The sequence below is a fragment of the Typopeltis vanoorti genome, chromosome 17 (assembly GCF_054136105.1).
Source record: "Typopeltis vanoorti isolate ZY-2024b chromosome 17, IOZ_Tvanoo_1.0, whole genome shotgun sequence".
Taxonomy (NCBI): Eukaryota; Metazoa; Arthropoda; class Arachnida; order Uropygi; family Thelyphonidae; genus Typopeltis; species Typopeltis vanoorti.
The window spans coordinates 38650336-38672019 of record NC_143565.1 but is presented as its reverse complement, the minus strand read 5'-3'; the positions used below and the strand labels follow the sequence as shown (position 1 = coordinate 38672019).

The 21684-nt window shown below is 37.2% G+C and overlaps 1 protein-coding gene across 2 annotated transcripts in view; it reads right to left on the bottom strand.

The window, feature by feature from the left end:
• Positions 1-21684, bottom strand: part of LOC150097304 (mitochondrial thiamine pyrophosphate carrier-like) — a 75360-nt gene that overhangs the window by 51663 nt on the left and 2013 nt on the right. For both annotated transcript variants that reach the window (XM_090407521.1, XM_090407522.1), the window contains exon 2: positions 7776-7920. In XM_090407521.1, coding sequence (XP_090263647.1) covers positions 7776-7904 — 129 coding nt within the window. In that variant the 5' untranslated portion in view covers positions 7905-7920. The remainder of the gene's footprint in view (positions 1-7775; positions 7921-21684) is intronic.

Below are 21684 nucleotides of genomic sequence, written 5' to 3'. Positions count from 1 at the left end.
TTGTCTGCGCGGTACATGCGCGAGATCTTAATTGGTTCCAGACCTTGTGATTGGAGGTCAGTAGCTATTTCATCAGTTGTTATGGTTTCTGCCAGACCTCTGATGACTACCTTAAGGTTTTTTTCGCTTTTTAGTTGGTAGGTGTGATATGGGACTTTCTGTTCATCCATAAGTCTGGTGAGCTGGCGGTACTCCGTTTCTCCTTCGGGCTGTATGCGGACTCCATCATCGGTGTTTTTAGCTGATGAGAACTTGATGTTATTGTTCTTCATCGTCTCTGCAAGTGGCGACCAGTTTTCTTTAGCTCTCAAGATTACTGGCGGAATCCTCTCTTTGGGCTGTGTCAATGTCCCTGTTCTTTCATCAGCTAGCGCTGATGTATCCATTGGAGCTGTAGTTTCCGACGTCTGAGGTATTATTTCAGGATGTGTTGCAGGGGATTTTTTCTTTCTCTTCTTCCGTTTAACTTCCTGAAAGCTACTGGAGTTTGAAGGAGAGATGTCTTCAGTTGTTATTGCTGGCTCGCAGGCGTTGTCATGTGAAGGGTGAGGAAGTTTAGAGGGATGGGTATCCTCTGTCTCCGCTTCAAGGATCTGGTGTGCTCCGATTTTATCTGGCCATTTTTTATGTAGCAAGTTGCCTAAATCCCTGAATAGCGTCAAAAGTTCCTGAAAATTGAGATCGTCGAAGGACTTGTCCATGGCTAGGCGAAAACGAAATGGAACTTCACTGCTGTAAAACTACAAGGAGCGCTGATAAATACGTCTGTACTCAGTAAACCAGGCCCTCCAAGATCAGTCTAACCTGATAGTCAATAATCAAAATCTCAATCGCTTCCGGCTTCCAAATCATAATCCTCATTCCAGGCAGAAGCATTAGCAAGGTCATCTCCTCCTATAGGAGCTGCCAAATGGTGTGCCACCTTTTTATTAAATTACTCTGGATTTAGAGAAAGATGATGAAAGTTTATTTTTCACTTGGTCAGATTATAATAAATTTAGTTTAATCCTTTATCCAAGTGTGTGCAAACAAAGTTTGTGCATAACAAACTCGATGCATAACATTATACATATCAGCAAGGAGATGTGCTTTGCATTATGGGAGATACTGAGATAGGAGTGTTGGTAGCTTGCTCCACCTTTGCAAGGAGTTGCCTGGTGTTGTACCATTTTACCTCAGTCCTGAAAATACTTTCAGGCGCAAACTTTGCTTGCACATACTTGGATAAAGGATTAAACTAAATTTATTATAGCTGACCAAGTGAAAAATAAACTTTCATCATCTTTCTCTAAATCCAGAGTAATTTAATAAAAAGGTGGCACACCGTTTGGCAGCTCCTATAGGAGGAGATGACCTTGCTAATGCTTCTGCCTGGAATCTCCACTTGGGCCTGGCTCCCACTGAAGAGACCTCAATAAAGGTCAAAACTAGTCTAGGTAGTGGCCCTTCCCTTGATGCATAACATTATACATATCTGCAAGGAGATGTGTTTTGCATTATGGGAGATTGTTGGTAGCTTGCTCCACCTTTGCAAGGAGTTGCCCAGTGTTGTACCATTTTACCTCAGTCCTGAAAATACTTTCAGGAGCAAACTTTGTTTGCACATACTTGGATAAAGGATTAAACTAAATTTATTATAGTCTGACCAAGTGAAAAATAAACTTTCATAGTTCAAATTATTGTCGTGTTTCCTAAACTTCAGTATTAATAGTTTAAAAAAGTATTTACTGCTGTTACTTCTACTTTTAAAAAATTTAGAAGTAATAACAGTAAATCCTATTTAAACAGTTTCATTTAGTGCTGTTACATTTATTGTACTTCAATGCACAGCACTTCTGTGAGTTTGTTAATAGTAGACATTACACTATAAATTAAAGATGCCAAGAAATTACATTCTTGTTTTAATTCTTTATCCATGTGTAAGCAAAGGAAGTGGCTCAGGTAAACTTGTGAGAAAAAAATTTCCAAAGTTGGATGGAATGAAAGCGAATGAGAAGTTATTATTATTATTATTATACATGTATCGCCATAGAGGCAAAAGACTCATCACAGGAGATTCATACTAACCATTATATACACAATACCTATCAAACCTCTTAAACTTATTCAGTGGCATCTGATGATCCATTCCACTCTTTCACCACTTTCCCAGAAAAAAAAAATCTAGTCAGCACACTCTTATACAACTTCCTGAGTGATTCTCTTGACCCTTAAATCATTACTGACACCTCCAGGGAGTCCAAAGATTCATTGTGGGAGGTCACCTACTCCACAACTCTCTGTCTCCACCACTCAATCCATCAATGCCATCTACTGCCCACCATCACTACTAGTATTTTTCACAGACAATCACAAACATCCATTCCCATAGCGGAATTCGAACCCGCAACCTGTCATCTGGAGAGCAGATATGCTAACCATTCGGCCAACCAGGCCGGCATCAGTAAATCCCTATCCGACCTTCCCCCTACTTGTTACATACTGAAAAATTTTTTTGGTGTCAATTTTATAGAATCTCTTTAGAAGTTTTTATCATGTTCCTCTGTGCCACCTGTCAACTAAATTCTACAGCCCAGACATCTTCATATCTATCCTCATAAGAAGCATTCCACAGACCTATCAGCAGCTTGGTCATTCATCTCTGAATCCTCTCTACCACCTCCTGATGCTCAACAAACCCAGGTAACCAAATCTGTGCACAGTAGTAGATATGCAGCTGAATCATAGCTTTATAAAGAGGGATAATAACCTTCCTACCTTTACTAATTAGCATATTTTTCAACATTCAAGTAATCTGAGAGCTATTTTGCCAACTTTTGTGATGCATCCTCTGAACTTAAACTCTCTGTCCACTATTATATTTAACTTCCCTAGACTTGCAAACTTCCTGCAGTCCAGTACGTACCAGCAAAATGATACAAAGGATATAATCTACTCATTCTGAAGTGCATAATGCTACAATTTGCAACATTAAATTGACAGCCATTATTCTTCGCCCACACTGCCAATACATATAAATCATCCTGCAGGATATCTACATCACCTTTATCAACTATTGCATCACCAGCAAAGAACTAATATTTTCTCTTAAATCATTCCTTATATCATTAAGATACAAATTAAAGTGCAATCCCATACAGAGGGGGGACTCAGGCATTCTACTAGTCATCCTTCTTTACTTTGATTCCACTCCGCCATATACTCAGCGTCTATCTTTATATTTGAAACACACTCTCCTCCTGTACCTCTAAACCTTGAACCTGCCCTATCCCTCTAGCATGAAAACCGACTCCTCCAGGATGAAATACTCCAATAAAGTGGTCATTGAACAATTCTACTATGTCCTCTACATCAGTCACTCTATTCCCATTTTTATCCCACAATATCATTCTTCCACAGTCATTTCTCCTCCTACTGGCTACATATCTAAAAAATTCCCTAGGATTTTCTTTGGATCTTAGGGCTAATCTCCTCTCATATTCCAGTTTCGTCTTCCTTACCATACTAGTCACTCTTCTGGCCTGTGTCTTATACTCTTCATGCATCTTCTCTTCTCCTGTCTCCTTATATCTCTTCCACAGCCTCTTTTTCACATGCAATTCCTGTTTAATATTGTTTGTCATCCACTTTACTCCAAATTGTGTCCTTTTGTTCACTCGTGGTATACAACTTACCATTGCTGCTAACAAATATTCTTTCATAATTTCCCACGCACTAATGATATCCCGGCCTTCCAATTCCTCCCTCCTTGTTGTTCCCCAAATTGATGTCTTAGACTATTATAATCACTTGCCTTATAATTCCACATACGTTCCCATCTCTTTGAGACTCCTGCATGTCTATTCATTTTCCAAGTCAAAACCATATGGTCACTCTCTCCAACTGGTGAGAGATATGTCATCTCAGTTATTATCAACTCTTCTGATGCTATAATCAAATCCAAAACTCTTGAACCTCTTGTTCCCTCTATTACATGTTGCCTAAGATATTTGTCCCTCAAGAATTCTAGAAATTCTATTCCCTTATTGCTACATGCATCTTCCTCTCCCAAATCTATACTGCTGTAGTTAAAATCTCCTATAACAATTGTTCTTCTTGCACTTGCCATGCTCAACTATCTCAACATCTCCTGGTCCCCACCCTCTGTGCTCCTTGGTCTTTAGCAACACCCCACTAAATATCCTGTCTTGCCAACCTCCATCTCACACCATATGCTTTCAAAATCATTAGCGTCACAGCCTTCCAAAGCCTTCACTCTTAGAGGACATAGGTCGTCACTTATCATAAGCAGTACTCTACCACCACGCTTTCCCTTCCTATCCTGCCAAAAAATGCTGTACCCAGCGACTTCTATTCCTGTTATTTTATCCTCTTCTGTCAACCACGTATCAGTGATCCCAATAATTTTTGGCCAGGCTGATGCTATGTGTGCCACCAATTCCTCACCCGTATTCCTGATACTCCTGGCATTAGTATATAGCATATAAATGCCGTTGTTTCTATACCCAGCATTATCCCCTCTAGACTCCACTGAGTTCAGTGTTACCTGATGTCGTCCCCCTTCTCCCAAGTACCCATTTCCACAAGAAGCCATCCCTGCTACCATCCTCCCTGAGACACACTGACTTTTTCAGAACAGCAATCTCTCCAGATGCCTATGTCCTTCCTCATTCAAATGTAAATGGTCTCTTGCATACAATTCCTCTCTGTCCTCAAATGCACTCCAAGCATCCACATATTCCAGTCCTCTCTTATCACACATTCTAGCTATTATGTCAAATATTACCGCTCTTCTGCTCAGTTCGTCATTATCATACCTAGGCAACGCACGCACGCACGCACGCGCGCACACACACACACACACACACACACACACACACACACACACACACACACACACACACACACACACACACACACACACACACAGCATCTTTCCTCTCTGTCTTCTTTTGTACCACCTCAAGCAAGAATCTCATATCTCTCACTGCCCTATTTACACCACCACTCAAGTCATTTGAATGATATATGCATGTAAACACAAGAAAGATATTTAATTAACCAAATATTTCAGTCTGGAAATAGCAGACCATCCTCAGTGGTATTACAAGAACAGTTTTAAAAAATACGAGCTAGAATACTAACAATCTCTTCTTCTTCTTCTTCTACGCGTTATTCCCGCTTCCTATGCAGGGTCCGCGTGTTACTTAGATGCGACTTCTTCTTCTTCTACGCGTTATTCCCGCTTCCTATGCAGGGTCCGCGTGTTACTTAGATGCGACTTCTTGTTAGTACTACTCCCAACCAACCCGTCACCTGGTCTGCCGCTGAGGGGATATATTTATGACTGTAGAGGCGTATGTTCACGGGCCGGTTTGCCTGCTTGCGGGATGAAAAACGCCAGATAAACTGGTGGAAAAAACCCTACTGACCGCGCCCAAGACCGGCTAACTTGGCTATGCCTGAGGAAGATCCTCAAATTCCTCACGTCTACAACGGGAATCGAACCTGGGACACTCCTTCCCCAGGCATATGGTTGCGAAGCGCAAAGCCACTAGGCTAACCGCGCGGTGAGCTAGAATACTAACAATAGATCGTTAAAAATAGAACACAGCGCGTGATGTTATATCACTAAGTATTAAGTATAAAACGGAATATTTTGAAGTAGAGACATGATTGAAAAAAAATAATGAGTAATCTTGATTAGACTTTCTCAGATTTTTATTATAGATATACAGTCATTACAATTCAGGTTAGGACGATGGAGCAAGGCCTCCATGCTTTCCTTGAACAAACGTTTGAACCTATAACGGGATGTATGTTGTAAGAGGAGAGTCCTGGACCAAAAGAAGCTGTGGTCAGTTCTAATCCTGGGTTGAGCCAATCTAGACTTTTCAGGTTTGTTGTGAAGAATGGAGGATTGATGGTCTTGGATTCTTTTTTCAAGAGAATGTCCAGTCTGTCCAAAATAGGAGAGATCACAGTTGCAAGGAATTTGATAAACTCCAGGAAGAGTTAATTAAATGGTTAATTAAATATCTTTCTTGTGTTTATATGCATATATCATTCAATCTTATGTCACAAGTATCCTTAAAACAGCACACTCAAGTCATTTGTTCCCACCATCACAATCATCTCATCCACCCTTTCACCTCTCTTAACTGCCAAAGCCACCCTTTCTACCTCCTGACAAACACTCCTCACGCATCCTATCTTGAACACCACGGATCATTGAGTCCCCATACATTATACCTCTTACCATTCCCTCTCTCCCATTGTTTCCATTTTCTCCTCTTCTTTCATTTCCATACCTCTCTCATTCCATTCTCTCCTCTTCTAGAACTGCCAACTGTTAAAAACATATCAACATATTCCTTCTTTCTCCTACCAGATAACCACCCACAGCACTGATGTACTACAGAGATTGCAATATCTTGTGTGCGGGATTGATATTGAAAAACAAAAACTCTTAGGTTAGCTTTGCCTATGCAACTTGAATAATATTATTTCCTGGTATCTTCATATTTTATAAGGTTCTAATATCGATGAGACCTGTTCACTGTCTTCATTTTCTCCAGAATTTTCATTACATATATATCTATATATATACTCTCCATCTTGGTGCAATAGTTTTATTTTCTACCAGTCTTTCAATTCATATGCTAAAACTGATCCAATTTTTTGGCTGATTTTTTCTTCTTGTTTCATATAAATTTATTATGTTGCTTCCAGCTTTACTTGTTCTATTATCTGTTTCCATATTTAATTTGATTATCATCACTAGAAATTACATATAAACAGCAAAAACATGCAATTTTTTTTCTAAAGGTTACTTGCAATTGATTTCTTTAGCAGTCTATTTTCATAAATAGGTGCAAAAGTATTTTAACTGCCAATTTACAAAGCAAATTTGTCACAGCAATTATTCAATTTGGGAGGACAGGTATAAAGACTCTTAGATTTGTAGCAGATTTACTTAAGAGAATAATATCTACAAAAGAGTAAAGAACTAAGTTTAACATCTCCTGTTTGGATATCAGATTCAACATCACTTTCCTTAATAATGCAGCCCAGATAAATAAGAATCAGTTGACAGAGCATACAGCATTGCCTTAAATAGACATCAATTCATCTTTTTGTACATCCTTCAAGAGCAGTAAAAAATTATCCAGAGGAATGCAATTAGAAATACATAAATACATGAGGTAGAAAAAGCCATCGAAAACTTGAATGTGGAAAGGTAGCTGGAGGGGATGATATTCTAATGGAAATGATCAAATATAGAGGTATAAGAGTTTTACAATGGCCATACTGCATAATATAGAATACCCACAGGATTGAATTCCAAGTGAGTAATGTGAGAATTACATAGGTATTTCTTTATTGAGTGTTCCAGAAGATAAGACTTATGTAAGCATACTTGAAAAAAGGTTACTAAGAAAAATTGTCGGCGAGAAATTTGGAGAAGAACAAGCTGGTTTCAGGACAAATTAGCATCTATTTGTCCTGAAACCATGATAATATTTTCACTCTAAAACAAATAAATGAAAAACTATGGAAATATAACATGACAAGATGCCAAGAGAAAAGCTATTCAATTGTATAGTGTAAATGGGATTATATCAAGCAATACATAGTATAACGTGAATTGTAAGTCAGTAGTCAGAAATAAATGAAATATGAAAAAAAAAAGTGAATAGTAACATGCATAAACCTGGCTTTTATTCTACAAAAATATACCTCACCTTTAACCCAGACTACAATTTTAAATATACCTGGAAGCGAATTTTCAAGACATCTAATGGCTGAAAGAGAAATCTTGTTATAAAACCACTGACTGCTCCAGCAACACTGTGATCAACCTTGGTTAACTTACGATTCAGCTGTGGATCGAATCCTACCATTTTGCTATTTAGCTGGCTGCAAAAATTTGATAATTGATATTAATTAACAACTTAGCAAAAAGTATTCCTAATACATGAAGAATCAACATAAAACATTGACAGATCAAATCTAAATTTATAATATACAGAGTTATCAAATTATCCTGCAATCTAACTGAAGCAGATATGATAATATTATATGTCAACAGAATAAACTGTGAACTAATTACATATCTAGCATAATATAGAATAGATACATAATTAGTTCACAGTCATAATAATTTGTGTGCAATGTTTGTAGGCTTGAGTTATCACAAAAGGTGTCTATTTTGAAACAATTTTTATGACATCAGTTTCAATCAAGATTTTGTGTCAATAAAAGATTCAAAACTTATAGTACACTATAGTATTGGATAGGTTATGAGTCAGGTAGCCCACCTTGCTAATATTATTATTATTTATTATTATTATTACGGGCAACTCCAGGGAGTCATTAGACTCATCGAGGGAGGCCCCAAATCATTTTCATCACAACTATTCGACATTCATACAGTATCTATCATACCTCGCCTTAAACTCATTCACTGTCACAGCATCCGCCACAGACTCAGGGAGCGCATTCCACTCATTCACTACTCTAAAAGTAAAGAACCCAGCTCTAACACCTTTACTAACCACACTTTTGCCCAGTTTCCATGGATGTCCCCTAGTCCTCCCACAACCAGCCCTGTTCTCAAAAATATCTTCTGAATTAATTTTATAGAAACCCTTCAGTAATTTGAATGTCTCAATCATATCTCCCCTCCTCCGCCTATCAACCAATTTTTGCAACCCACAAATCCTCAACCTGTTCTCATACGGTTCATTCCACAGACCTGCTATCATCTTGGTCACTCGCCTCTGGATCCTCTCCACCTCCTCCCCATCAAGAAGAAACCTAGGTGACCAAATCTGAGCACAGTAGTCGAGATGAGGTCTTATCAAGGCTCGATACAGAGGAACAATAACCTGCTTGTCTCTGCTTGTCAACGTATTCTTCAGCAACCAAGTGATTTGATGAGCTGATTTGGCCACTTTTGCAATGTGTCCCCTAAATTTCAATTCCTTATCCACCAACACTCCTAAATCTCGTGCCTCATCAATTTCCTGGAGCACGGTTCCACCAATGCAGTAAACTGCCTCCCATCTTTTCACCCCAAAATGCATAACCTTACATTTTGCCACATTAAATTGACATCCATTCTCCCTAGCCCAGACCTCCAATCTATCCAAATCATCCTGCAAAATTTTGACGTCATCTGCATTCACTATTGCCCTACCCAACTTCGCATCATCCGCAAACAAATGAACTGTTCCTCTCAGACCCTTTCCTATATCATTTATGAACAAATTAAACAGCAGTGGTCCAAGAACATATCCTTGTGGTACACTACTAGTCATAGGCCGTCTTGTGGACTCTACTCCTGAGTAAACCACTCTCTGATATCTCTCCGTCAACCACCCTCCTATCCATCTCACCAACCCTATGTCCATTCCCATATGCTGCAATTTACTGATTAGAATTCCATGTGGTATCCTGTCAAAGGCCTTAGCAAGGTCCAGCAGAATCACTGTAAACCCATTACCCTTATCCAGTTCAGCCGTCACTGTGTTATAATACGTGAGCAAGTTACTGAGGCATGACCTACCCTTCACAAAACCATGCTGTCCCCGATACAGTATCCCATTTTCTTCTATCCAATCTTGTATTTTCCTCTTGACTATTTTCTCTAAGACCTTGATAATGATTCCTGTTATGCTGATTGGCCGGTAATTTTCAACAGCAGCCTTGGAACCACCTTTGTGCAGTGGAACTATTTTCCCCTCTTTCCACCCCCTTGGGACTGACCCAGTCCTGAGGCTCAAATTAAACATAATGGTCAAGGGCACTGACAATTCTTTGGCCGCTTCACGTACGACACGAGCTGGTATACCATCCAATCCCACAGATGTATTGACATTGAGGTTCTGTAATAGACTAGTTACCTCTACCTCATTCATCACAATTCCAGTATAAGCTGTTGGTTCCTCCATTTCCGCAAAGCCACCACCTGGATGATATACTCTTGCAAAGTGCTCGCTCAGTAATTCCACAACATCGACTGATTCAGTTACCTCCCTACCCTCAGCATTTTTTAAGATCATTCTACCATGAGCATTTTTCCTTTTACTTGCAACATATTGAAAAAACTGTTTGGGATTCTCTTTAGCCTGCATGGCCAATTTCCTTTCGTAATCTGCTTTTGCATTTCTTACCACCCTTGTTACCATCCTGGCCTGAGCTTTATACTGTTCATGCACCTGATGGTCACCCTTCTCATTAAATTCCCTCCACAATTGTTTCTTTTTTTGCAGCTCAAGCTTAATAGTGTTATTCATCCATTTAACCCCTACCTGATTTATTATTCGGACTCTTGGTATACAGTCAACCATTGCCTCCTGCAAACAGTTCTTGACCACCTCCCATGCACCATCAACATCCAGCCCTTGCAGTTTTACATGCCATGGCATTGAGCCAAGCACACACCTAAGCTTGTCATACTTACCAGCCCGGTAATTCCACATATACCCTGTCTTAATTGTAAATTCGACTCCTTTAGCCACCTCCCAAGTCATGACCTTATGGTCACTCTCACCAATTGGTGGCAACAAGGTCATGTTCGTTACAGCCACATTCTCAGTTGCAATTACTAGGTCCAGCACTCTCTGCCCCCTGGTATTTTCCAATACATGTTGCCGTAGATAGTTGTCCCTTAATAACTGCATAAAATCCAATTCCTTCCTCCCATGTGCCCTCTCCTCTTTCCAGTCAATATTACCATAATTGAAATCACCCATAATAATTACCCTCCTTCCATTCATTTCTTCTATTTGCTTATGCATACTATTCCCACCATCCACTCCATCACCCGGTCTATAGCAGCACCCAATTGTATATTTTGTTCTGCTAGATTGTATCTCACACCAAACAGCCTCAAATGTGCTTTTTTCCCCATCCTGCAGTTCAACTTCTATACTCCTTGGCTGAAGCTCATCAGCTATCATCAATAACACTCCTCCCCCCTTTTTATTCACCCTGTCACTCCTGAACACGCTATACCCATCGCATTCAATCCCACTAGCTTTATCATCTTCTGTCAGCCATGTTTCACTAATACCGACAACCTGTAGCCTGGAAGTGCCAACCATGGCCAAAAACTCTTCCTTCTTGTTCCTAATACTCCTGGCATTAGTGTACATGAATCACAGAAGCCCATTTGTCCCATCCCTACTTTGATTCCTTATACTAATTATCCCATTCTGATTTGTTGTCCGTCGTACTCGCCCGGGCATAATATACTCATTCATACACTTAACTTCCCCCCCCTAAAGTCTGCATATCTACTCCCCCCCCCTCTTAATAAATCTAGTTTCCCTGAGTCTGTACATCCACTTCCACATCATTCATCAACACTCTTTCAAGTCTCCGTACACCAACTCCATTCAAATGTAACCCATCCATCTTATATAAGTCCTTTCGCCCATCGAACTCATTCCACACATCCACAAATTCCACACCACTCTCCATGCATAACCCACGCATAAAGTCATTGGCAATTATGGCCCTCCTTCTAAACACTTCGCTGTCATACCGCGGTAAGATACTCACCATCCTAACTCTCTCACTCTTCTCTTTTGCTACCTCAAACAACTCCCTCACATCCTCTATCATTTCCATTTTGTCCTCTTTCAAATCATTCGTTCCTGCCACTATTATCATCTCTTTCACCCTCTGTTTTTGCAGTCGAATAGATTCGCTGACGTCCTTTATGTTCGCACCCGGCTGGTACGACTTCGTTAAACTCTCAATTATTACGCCTCTTAATAGCGAATCCCCATACAGCACTCGCTCCTTCATTTTATTGACGTTTACGTACATTCTATTATTTGCCGTCACAGACTTCCGCCGGTTATTTGTCGGTACGTTCAACACACATTTTTGCATACGCTCCAGTTGTCGTTTGGCTCTGTGTATCGCGCCATTTAAACGGGCAATTTCGCTACTTGCACTTATCTCACCATTTTCGTTATCGATCAAATCATCCATTCCTTCGGTGTTTCTACCTTCATTTACACTTTCAGCGACGCTCTCACACATATCTGGCACTACCACGCAATTCTCTAGTACACCGCCATTTTCTGCATTCTGACTACCGTTAACGATATCAGTCTCGATACACGAAACACGCTTGAAGTCCTCATTCTCTTTACACTTTCTACACATATTAACTCCACTATCACTTTCTAACCAGACTCCTACCGCTCTTCGCAAGGCATACATCTCACAGACAGCACACTGCATAAATTCTTTTACATCAAAACTCTTAAGCAAGCATGGCGACCTGGCCGCCATTTTTTTCTTTATCGGTGCCATGTGTACGCTATCTTTTCTTAAAAATAATAGTTAAAATAACAGAAAACACGCAAAAATTGCACAGACACACCAAGAAACAAAAAGCAAACAATACTACTTAAAATTCTGGTAAAATATCTAATGTTAACACAAAATAATACTGATCTTTTCAGGAGCTCTCGACAAGCCGACGATCTAATCCGTGCGACACCTAGCGACTTCGATATGCAGAGGTTCCTTTGAAAATATTTCATGTGTGGTCTCCAGTGCAGGATGTATAGGTTTACAACCTTTTATAGATGAGATTCAGATAAAAAAAAAAGGAAAATAAAAAATTGGTTAATAATATAAAATGTTAATATAAAAACTGAACCTCTCCTATTCAGTAAATTAAAAACCAAGAAATTATAATCTTGGTTTAATCTTTTATCCAAGTGAAGGCAAACAATGTTTGTGAGTGAAGTATCTTCATGACTGGGCTACTTGTATATGGAGGCTAATGACTCCACATCAATTGCATTAGTATCCCATAATGCAAAGTACACACCGTTTTGAATGTATATAATGTTATGCATTGTGGGAAGAGCCACTATCCAAACCAGTTTCGACCTTTATTATGGTCTCATCAGTGGGAGCCAGACAGAGAAGAGAGTGTGTCTATTTTGAAACAATTTTTATGACATCAATTTCAATCAAGACTTTGTGTCAATAAAAGATTCAAAACTTATAGTACACTATAGTATTGGATGGGTTATGAGTCAGGTAGCCCACCTTGCTAAAATGCAGAGGTTCCTTTGAAATAATCTCTTCTTATTATTTCTCTTCTATAGAAGAGAAATAATCTCTTCTATATTTTCATGACTGATACTCAATCTTGTCAGTTTTAACATAAATACTTTTGCTTTCAAATAATCTGCAAGCTTTCTAATATTCACATTTCTTGATAACACATCCAAATGATAGTATACGAAATTTCACTAAAGCTTCCATAACCCAATTGGAAGAACAATACATTGCACCCTTTGATCAGAAAAGGTCTATGTTTAATTTTTGTTGTGACCAGAAGAATCTTTCTGTAACCTTTTTCAACTGAAGGTGAGTAAGTCAATCTCATATGGAGGTAGCAGGGTTTTTACTCCAGGAAACTCAGGTTTTTCATCTGCATACAGGCAAATCAAAACACATGTATTTACAGACAAAAAATACAGTTGGTGGTGATGATTGGTAGTAGATGATTTTGATGGTAGTTGTGTGTATTAAGTAGTATAGGAGACAGTGAGATGTGTGTGTAGTGCCCTCAAATGACGAGTCCTTGGACTTCCTTGAGGTGTCATGTAATAATAACAATAATAATAATAATTTCTTCTTTCTAAATGAGAAAATAATACACTCACTTAAACCAGAGCATTAATTAAAAAAAAAAACAGAGATTTCATATCATTACTTACATATAAATAATGCAAAGCAAGGCAACAAATAATAGTAAACAAAAAGTAGCAATTGCTCAATCAACCAAGTGAATGATAAAAAGAAACACATTTAGTTTCACTTCAGAGAATATGTTGTTCATGTACAGTACATGAAAAGTGAAACTACATTTCTAAAGTGAAATATCTTTTTCTAAATCATCACTTGCTCTATCTAAACAACATCCCTTTCATGGTAGTAACAAATACTGATATAAATTATTTCAGAAAATTTAGTTAATATAGGGAGAATGAGAACATCCCTAGATGTCATAAACATGGGACTGATCAAGAGTGTGAGGAGTAGATTTTTTTTTATATAGAGAATGGCAATATGCATTATATATACAGTATGGAGATTGAATAAATTTAAATGCACAATATGATAAATGTTACTGACAGAGGAACATCCAGAAAAAAAAAAAAGTCTTGGCATCATGGAGATCAGCTAATAATAACATTTTAATGAGTAAACATTTATTATTTGAAATAGCTTTAACTGGGCAGTGTACTAAATAAACATTATATATAAAATAAAAATTTTTATATTGTATAAATATATATATATATATTTTGACATATATTCTATTATAATTTATGAAAACATTACAAAACTTGATAAAATCTCAAATGATTATGAATAATGAATTTTAAGAAGAGAACAGACAGTAGTGCTCAATCACAATATAGCATTCAAATACATAAAAATATGAAACAATAATCCACTAAATCTCTGATAAATTCTTTCCTCCTCCTCTCTCTCTCTCTCTCTCTCTCTCTGAAATTCATAGTTTTTAAAAAATCATATTTCTTTCCTTCCTTTTATTTATTTATTTCTGCTCAGTTTTGTCATGATGAAGTAAAACTGTTTCTTCTTATAAAGCAGGAACATAAGCAAAGTCAGTTTCCTACATACAGCTAAAAGTATCTAACATGACTAAACAAAAAATACCCTAGGATATATCATCTTTTCAACGCAAAAATAAATGCACTTTTGGTTCATAAATTTTCAGGTTAAGACACATCCTCAAATATACTTTACACTTGAAAACAATAATTAAAATATTAATGTCACATAAATCACATGTATTAACTAAATAACATCTCAAATATTTAATAGATGTTTTGCAAATACAGTGACTCATCAAAAAAAAAAAGAACACTCATTCATACAATAATAATTATAGCACAGATGAATGATATATATATATAACTATATGATGCAATTTAGATGAAATACCAATATTCTCTCCCCTGTCCAAAAACCACTGTAAAAGAAATCACATATACAGAAAATGTATTAAGCATGATGCTGCAAAACCAATTTATATGGCTCATATTCAATTTTCACAGTGTTAGTCATTCATAATGTACAGGTACAGACCCTTGACCTGACAATCTAAAAGGTTTACTTCATTACTACATGTATGTGCTCTCAGCCAGTACATTAAAGTACATTATAAAAGCAACTTCTCAGTCTCCATTCAGTATAAGCTTCTGTAATTTCTCTCAGAATATGCTCTAAATCAACACATCTCTAACTGTATCTAGGGACACCATTCATTACCACAATGACCAGCAATAGAGAAATGACACATCCTTGCGACAGTCTATTATTAAGTGTAAATCATTCTAAATTACCAAATTTAGACTTCAACACAGCTCTTACATTTAAAATTATTATTAATTATTAATATTATTGCATGGGCACCTCCATAGAATTCTACGACTCATTATGGGAGACTCAAACTATCAACACTGCATTTATTGTACCTCTCATTCCTCTGCTGAAAATGCAAATTATTTAAAAGACTGGAATATTATAAACCTGAAACACTAATACACAGCCTGTTCATACAAAATGTACTATAGGTTTGCAAAGTAACCTTTTGTTGGTGAAAACAGCATTTAAAAAAACTTTTCACAGATGCATGTTTTGGATAGATTGTAGATAAATTTTGGATTTAGGATAGATTATAGATTTAACATACAGTAGTGCTTTTTTAGGAAAGGTCACTAAATGCATTTTAGATAATGTACCTGGCTTTCATATGTTTTTTTCTTCTTCTCCAAGTTATCTGAGTTATTGCAATTTTTCTCTTTGTTTTTTAATTGATGGAAATATTCTTGATAAGAACTATTTCTTCTTTTCTTATACCTATCTTTTCCAAACTTTTCAGTACTCCCCCCCCCACTGAACCCAATCAAAGGTCTTTTCCAAATCAAGAAAAGCCATTTCCAAATTCTCTCTGTTATCTTTCCATCATTTCATTTACAGCAAAAATCAAATTAGTTGATTTCCCTTTTCCAAAACTAAACTCTTCTCTTAGACCTTCCTCTATTTGATCCATTATTACTGCTGTCATTTTCCTTTCATAAATCTTTGTACAGTGACACAATAATGTTATTCTTTTAGAGTTACTCCCTTCTTGAGTCTCTTTTATATACTGGGACAATAAGCCTATTGGCTCAGTAATCAGATATTATCTTCTTTATACAGATCACTATAAAATTTTTTTTTTGCTTGGTTAGTAAGTGAATTATAACAGACAAGACATTTGTTGAAAGTTTTTCCACTTGGTTATATGAATATGAATATACTATGAATTAAAGATGCCAAGAAATTATATTCTATTTTAATCCTATACATAAGCATGAAGTAACTTCATGACTAATCTACTTGAATATAGAGGCTGTTGACCAAATCAATTGTCCTTGCATCCCATTATGCTTTTGCTTTATAGGAAAGGTCACTAAATGCATTTTAGATAATGTACCTGGCTTTCATATGTTTTTTTTTCTTCTCCAAGTTATCTGAGTTATTGCAATTTTTCTCTTTGTTTTTTAATTGATGGAAACCGGTGTGTAAGAGTAAAAGAATTTTTTTTACAACATTTTAAATGCAGAGGATTGTAAATACTATAATATGCTCTTACTACAGTAAATATTAACATATGCAGCCAAACCAAAACGCAAGCATGATTGGTTAAGCAAATAATTCATTTTAAAAAATTTTATGGAATTTACAACCGTGTTAAAAAGACGTTTTTTTTTATTATCCCGATGTTTCAATCTTCACATCAAGATCATCATCTGGAGCGTACATAAATATACAAGACAAGCTGAGTTACATCATTAACTGTAAGCTAGAGAAACAATGATTTGATCACATGTTATTCTACTGGCGTGACCTCTGGTGAAAAAATAAATAAAAATAAAAAATAAATTTTTTTACATCAAGCTAAATTCTATTTTACAATGACAGGAATAAACATTCTTTTAGATGGTTTTCTTTCAGAAACAACTGGTGTCCTATTTTTAGTATTACAATTCTTATTTTTGATTTACAATACTGGATTTTCTACAGTCCTGTTTATAGTTGTTCTCGATGAGGAAGGTCAAATATATACCTTCCATATGTTTGGGATTTTTAGACCATCACTGTTGTTCAGATTGGGGTGGTTGATAATAATCTCACAGGCTTCCTTGAATTTCCATTCATACCATGTTCTAGTGTGATGTAGACAGCTGGTGGTTTTTCAGTTAATTCTGTGTAAGGTATTCAGGGCATGATCAGAAAGGCTAGCTTCACCATAATTATTATATTTAATGTGTCGTTTATGTTCTTTTTGTCTAATAGGAATAGTGTGTCCTGTTTCTCCTATATATGGTATGTTGCAAGTACAATAAATCCGGTATACTCCAGGGTGAGCTAGTGGAGGGAGTGGGTCTTTGGATGAGTTGAGTAAGCTTTTTAATTTTGCAGGAGGTTTAAAGGTGGCTTTGAGGTTGTACTTTTGTAGTACTCTGTTTATTTTGTCTGATATTCCTTTAATGTAGGGAATAGTTATAGTTTTACTGCAGTCTGGTCTGTCTTTGTTTTTTATTTTTTTGAATTTTGAATTTTTGTTAATAGTGTTTTGGCTGTATCCGTTTTTTTGTAAGTTATTACTGATAATTTAAAATTCCTCTTTCAGTGCCTGTTCACTGGAACAGATCGTCTGAGCTCTGTTTCTTAGCGTGTTGATGACACCTAGTTTTTGTGTTGGGTGGAGGTAGGAGTTTATGTGTATATATTGTCCCATATGTGTCGGTTTTCGGTAAACAGTGAAGGAAAGATTGCCCGAGATAAGACATGTGACAAGTGTATCTAGAAACGGAAGTGTGTTGTGTTTTTCAATTTCAGTTGTGAACTGTATGCATTTGTGTTGTTTGTTTAGGTGGCTAAGGAATGTGCCTAATGTCTGGCGACTATGGGACCAGATCATGAAAACATCATCAACGTATCTAAGCCAGACTTTGGGTTTTAGAGGGGAGGAATTTAGGGCAAGTTGCTCAAAATGTTTCATGTAAAAGTTAGCAATAGGGGGGGATAATGGTGAGCCCATGGCTGTGCCTTCTTTTTGTAAGTAGAAGGAGTTTTGCCATACAAAATAACCCGACCGTAATACATGTGCAAAAAGTGCGTGATATCTGGAGGGAATTTGTTCTGTAGGAGAAGGATTGTGTCATTGATTGGGACATTCATAAAGAGAGCAGAGCTGTCAAAACTGACTAATAAATCATCTTTTTCTAATGTAATGTCTTTGATGATGTTTATGAAGTGTTGTGTGTTTTTGATGTAGGAGGGGGAATGACCTACCAACTCCTTGAGTGTTGCCGCTAATTATTTGGCTACGTGATAGGTCGGGCTATCATATCCTTCAACGATAGGTCTTAGCGGGGTGTTTTCTTTGTGAATTTTCGGTAGCCCGTAAATTCTTGGGGAGCGCCCGTAGTGAGGAAACAGTTTTTTGACTGTATCTTCGGGCCATGTGGTAATTGACTGTAATAGTTTCTCTGTTTTGTTTTTTGTTCTGTTAGTTGGGTTGTAGTTAACTAATTTGTATGTGTTATTGTCGGAGACCAGCAGATTCATTTTTTCTATATAAGTGGTACGGTTTAAAATGACAGTGGCATTTCCTTTATCGGCTCTGGTTATTACTATGTTCAGATTTGTTTTAAGTGATTTATTGCTGTTAATTCGTGTTTAGTTATGTTGCTTGTTATTGTTTTGTTATGGTTTAAAATGTTCGCAGTTTCTATATGTATTTTGTCTGCTATGTTATTAGGTATGAATCTTAGGCCTCTTTCCATATTACAAATAACTTCAAGTTTGTCTATCGTTTTCGGTGCTATAGCAAAATTTAAACCTTTGTTAAGTATAGAGATTTCGTCTTTGTTTAGAGCGTGGTTAGATAGGTTGACTATGTTATTGACACCTGTGGGTGATTGGTGGCTCCTGTTGTTTCTTGCTTCTGGTTGGTTGTTGTTCACTGTGGCAAACTTTGAATATGGCGGCTGGTTTTGTCGTTCTTTTAGTCTTTGAAATTTGGAAATTAGGTTTTCTTTCTTCGTTTGTTGGATGTGATTTGCTGTGTTGTCCATAATCCTTTTTAGGATTATCCAGATATCTGCGTTTAAGTAGTTAGACAGCTCCGTTTTTTTCCTTTAGTAGCTGGTTTTGTGTAGCAGCTAGGTTCTTTCTGGTAGCTTGGATCTGCTCTCTCAGTAGTGCTTTCTCCATGCGGTGGTATATTCTTTGTGCCTTCGTTGAAGTGAATTTTCTCTTTAGCCTGATGCAATTAGGAGTGATATTGCTGTCCCTACACCGTTTTAAAAATGCCAGTTAAATGATCAAATTTGAAACTTGGATCTTCAGCTTACCGTATTGATTACATCGCTTGTGGGTTGAATCTCCATGAATTATCGTAATCCTTTCTTTTAGGGTTACACGGTGATCAGCATTCATTTTAAAAAATTTTATGGAATTTACAACCATGTTAAAAAACTTTTTTTATTATTCCGATGTTTCGATCTTCACATCATGATCATCATCTGGAGCGTACATAAATATACAGGACAAGCTGAGTTACATCATTAACTGTAAGCTAGAGAAACAATGATTTGATCACATGTTATTCTACTGGTGTGACCTCTGGTGAAAAAATAAATTTTTTTACATCAAGCTAAATTCTATTTTACAATGACAGGAATAAACATTCTTTTAGATGGTTTTCTTTCAGAAACAATTGGTGTCCTATTTTTAGTATTACAATTCTTATTTTTGATTTACAATACTGGATTTTTTACAGTCCTGTTTATAGTTGTTCTTGGTGAGGAAGGTCGAATATATACCTTCCATATGTTTGGGATTTTTAGCCCATCATTGTTGTTCAGATTAGGGTGATTGATAATAATCTCACAGGCTTCCTTGAATTTCCGTTCATACCATGTTCTAGTGTGATGTAGACAGCTGGTGGTTTTCCAGTCAATTCTGTGTACGGTATTCAGGGCTTGATCAGAAAGGCCAGCTTCACAAAAACCAGCTTCAGACAAAACCAGCTACTAAAAGAAAAAAACGGAGCTGTCTAGCTACTTAAACGCAGATATCTGGTTAATCCTAGAAAGGATTATGGACAACACAGCAAACCACATCCAACAAACGAAGAAAGAAAACCTAATTTCTAAATTTCAAAGACTAAAAGAACGACAAAACCAGCCGCCATATTCAAAGTTTGCCACAGTGAACAACAACAACCAACCAGAAGCAATAAACAAAAGGAGCCACCAATCACCCACAGGTATCAATAACATAGTCAACCTATCTAACCACGCTCTAAACAAAGACGAAATCTCTATACTTAACAAAGGTTTAAATTTTGCTATAGCACCGAAAAAAAATGATAGACAAACTTGAAATTATTTGTAATTTGGAAAGAGCCCTAAGATTCATACCTAATAACATGCGGGGGAGGGGGCTGGCCCCCTCCAAAAGGAAAAAAAAAAAAACACTAGAAAATTTTCCAAAAATGTTTTCCTAATTAAAATTCCTTTTTTTTTTTATTTATGTTGTGTCGTGTCTTCTATTTCTATACTACTTATGAATTAGCAGTCACATAAGGTGGGAATACCCCATAGCTCTCAGGAATCATGGCCGAGGAATAACAGGAATTGCAGACTGAGTGCTACTTCGCTTGAGCCTGGCCAGAGGAGATCGCGGGTATCATGTATTGGCAATCACTGCAGATGCTCAGTCATAGGTTGTATGCAATGTGTAGTGTATATTCTCAAATCGCCTACTCAACTCAGCCCCCTCACAAGATTAAATCTTGAGTACCCCCCTCCCAAGATTAAATCCTGAGTGCGCCAGTGCTTGTACTTGCTCTATTTTGTTATTGTCTATTGTTATTTGTTCTTTTGTTACAACAGCAGCCATGCCTTCTGGGCTCTAGCCAAAGCTATCAGTCGTAACTTCAGCTCACCACTATTACACCCAGATGGTGCTATTGTATCATCACCCACAGAAAAAGCCAAGCTCCTGTCTTCCTACTTTTCCTCCAACTCTTGAATAGCTGACACCCTACATACAATGCCATGTTTTATCTTTCACCAGAAGGAGATCAGAAAAAGTTTGCTCAAACTGGATACCAAAAAAATCTCCTAGTCCTGATGACATCCCTCCAATTGTTCTACAGGTCAGTAACCTAGAGCTAACTTTCACTTTATGCTACCTATTTACACTTTCTTATTCCACCAGTATCCATCCTGCAGTCTGGAAACTAACTCATATATAACCTATTTAAGGGAAACAAATCCTTACTTTCAAACTACTATCCTGTCTCTCTCTCTCACACCTCAGTTCTTTCTAAAATAACAGCAAGAACCATCAATGACCAACTCCTACCTTGAAAATCTAATCTAATAAATGACAGACAGTATGGATTTCATCATTGTTGATCAACCACTCACTTTCACTACTAACCTATGTTACCCATCTCTGGACAAACACCTTGGAAAGGTTCGATGAATCTCAAGTAGTTGCTCTTGCTATCTCCAAGGCTTCTGACTGAATTTGGCACAA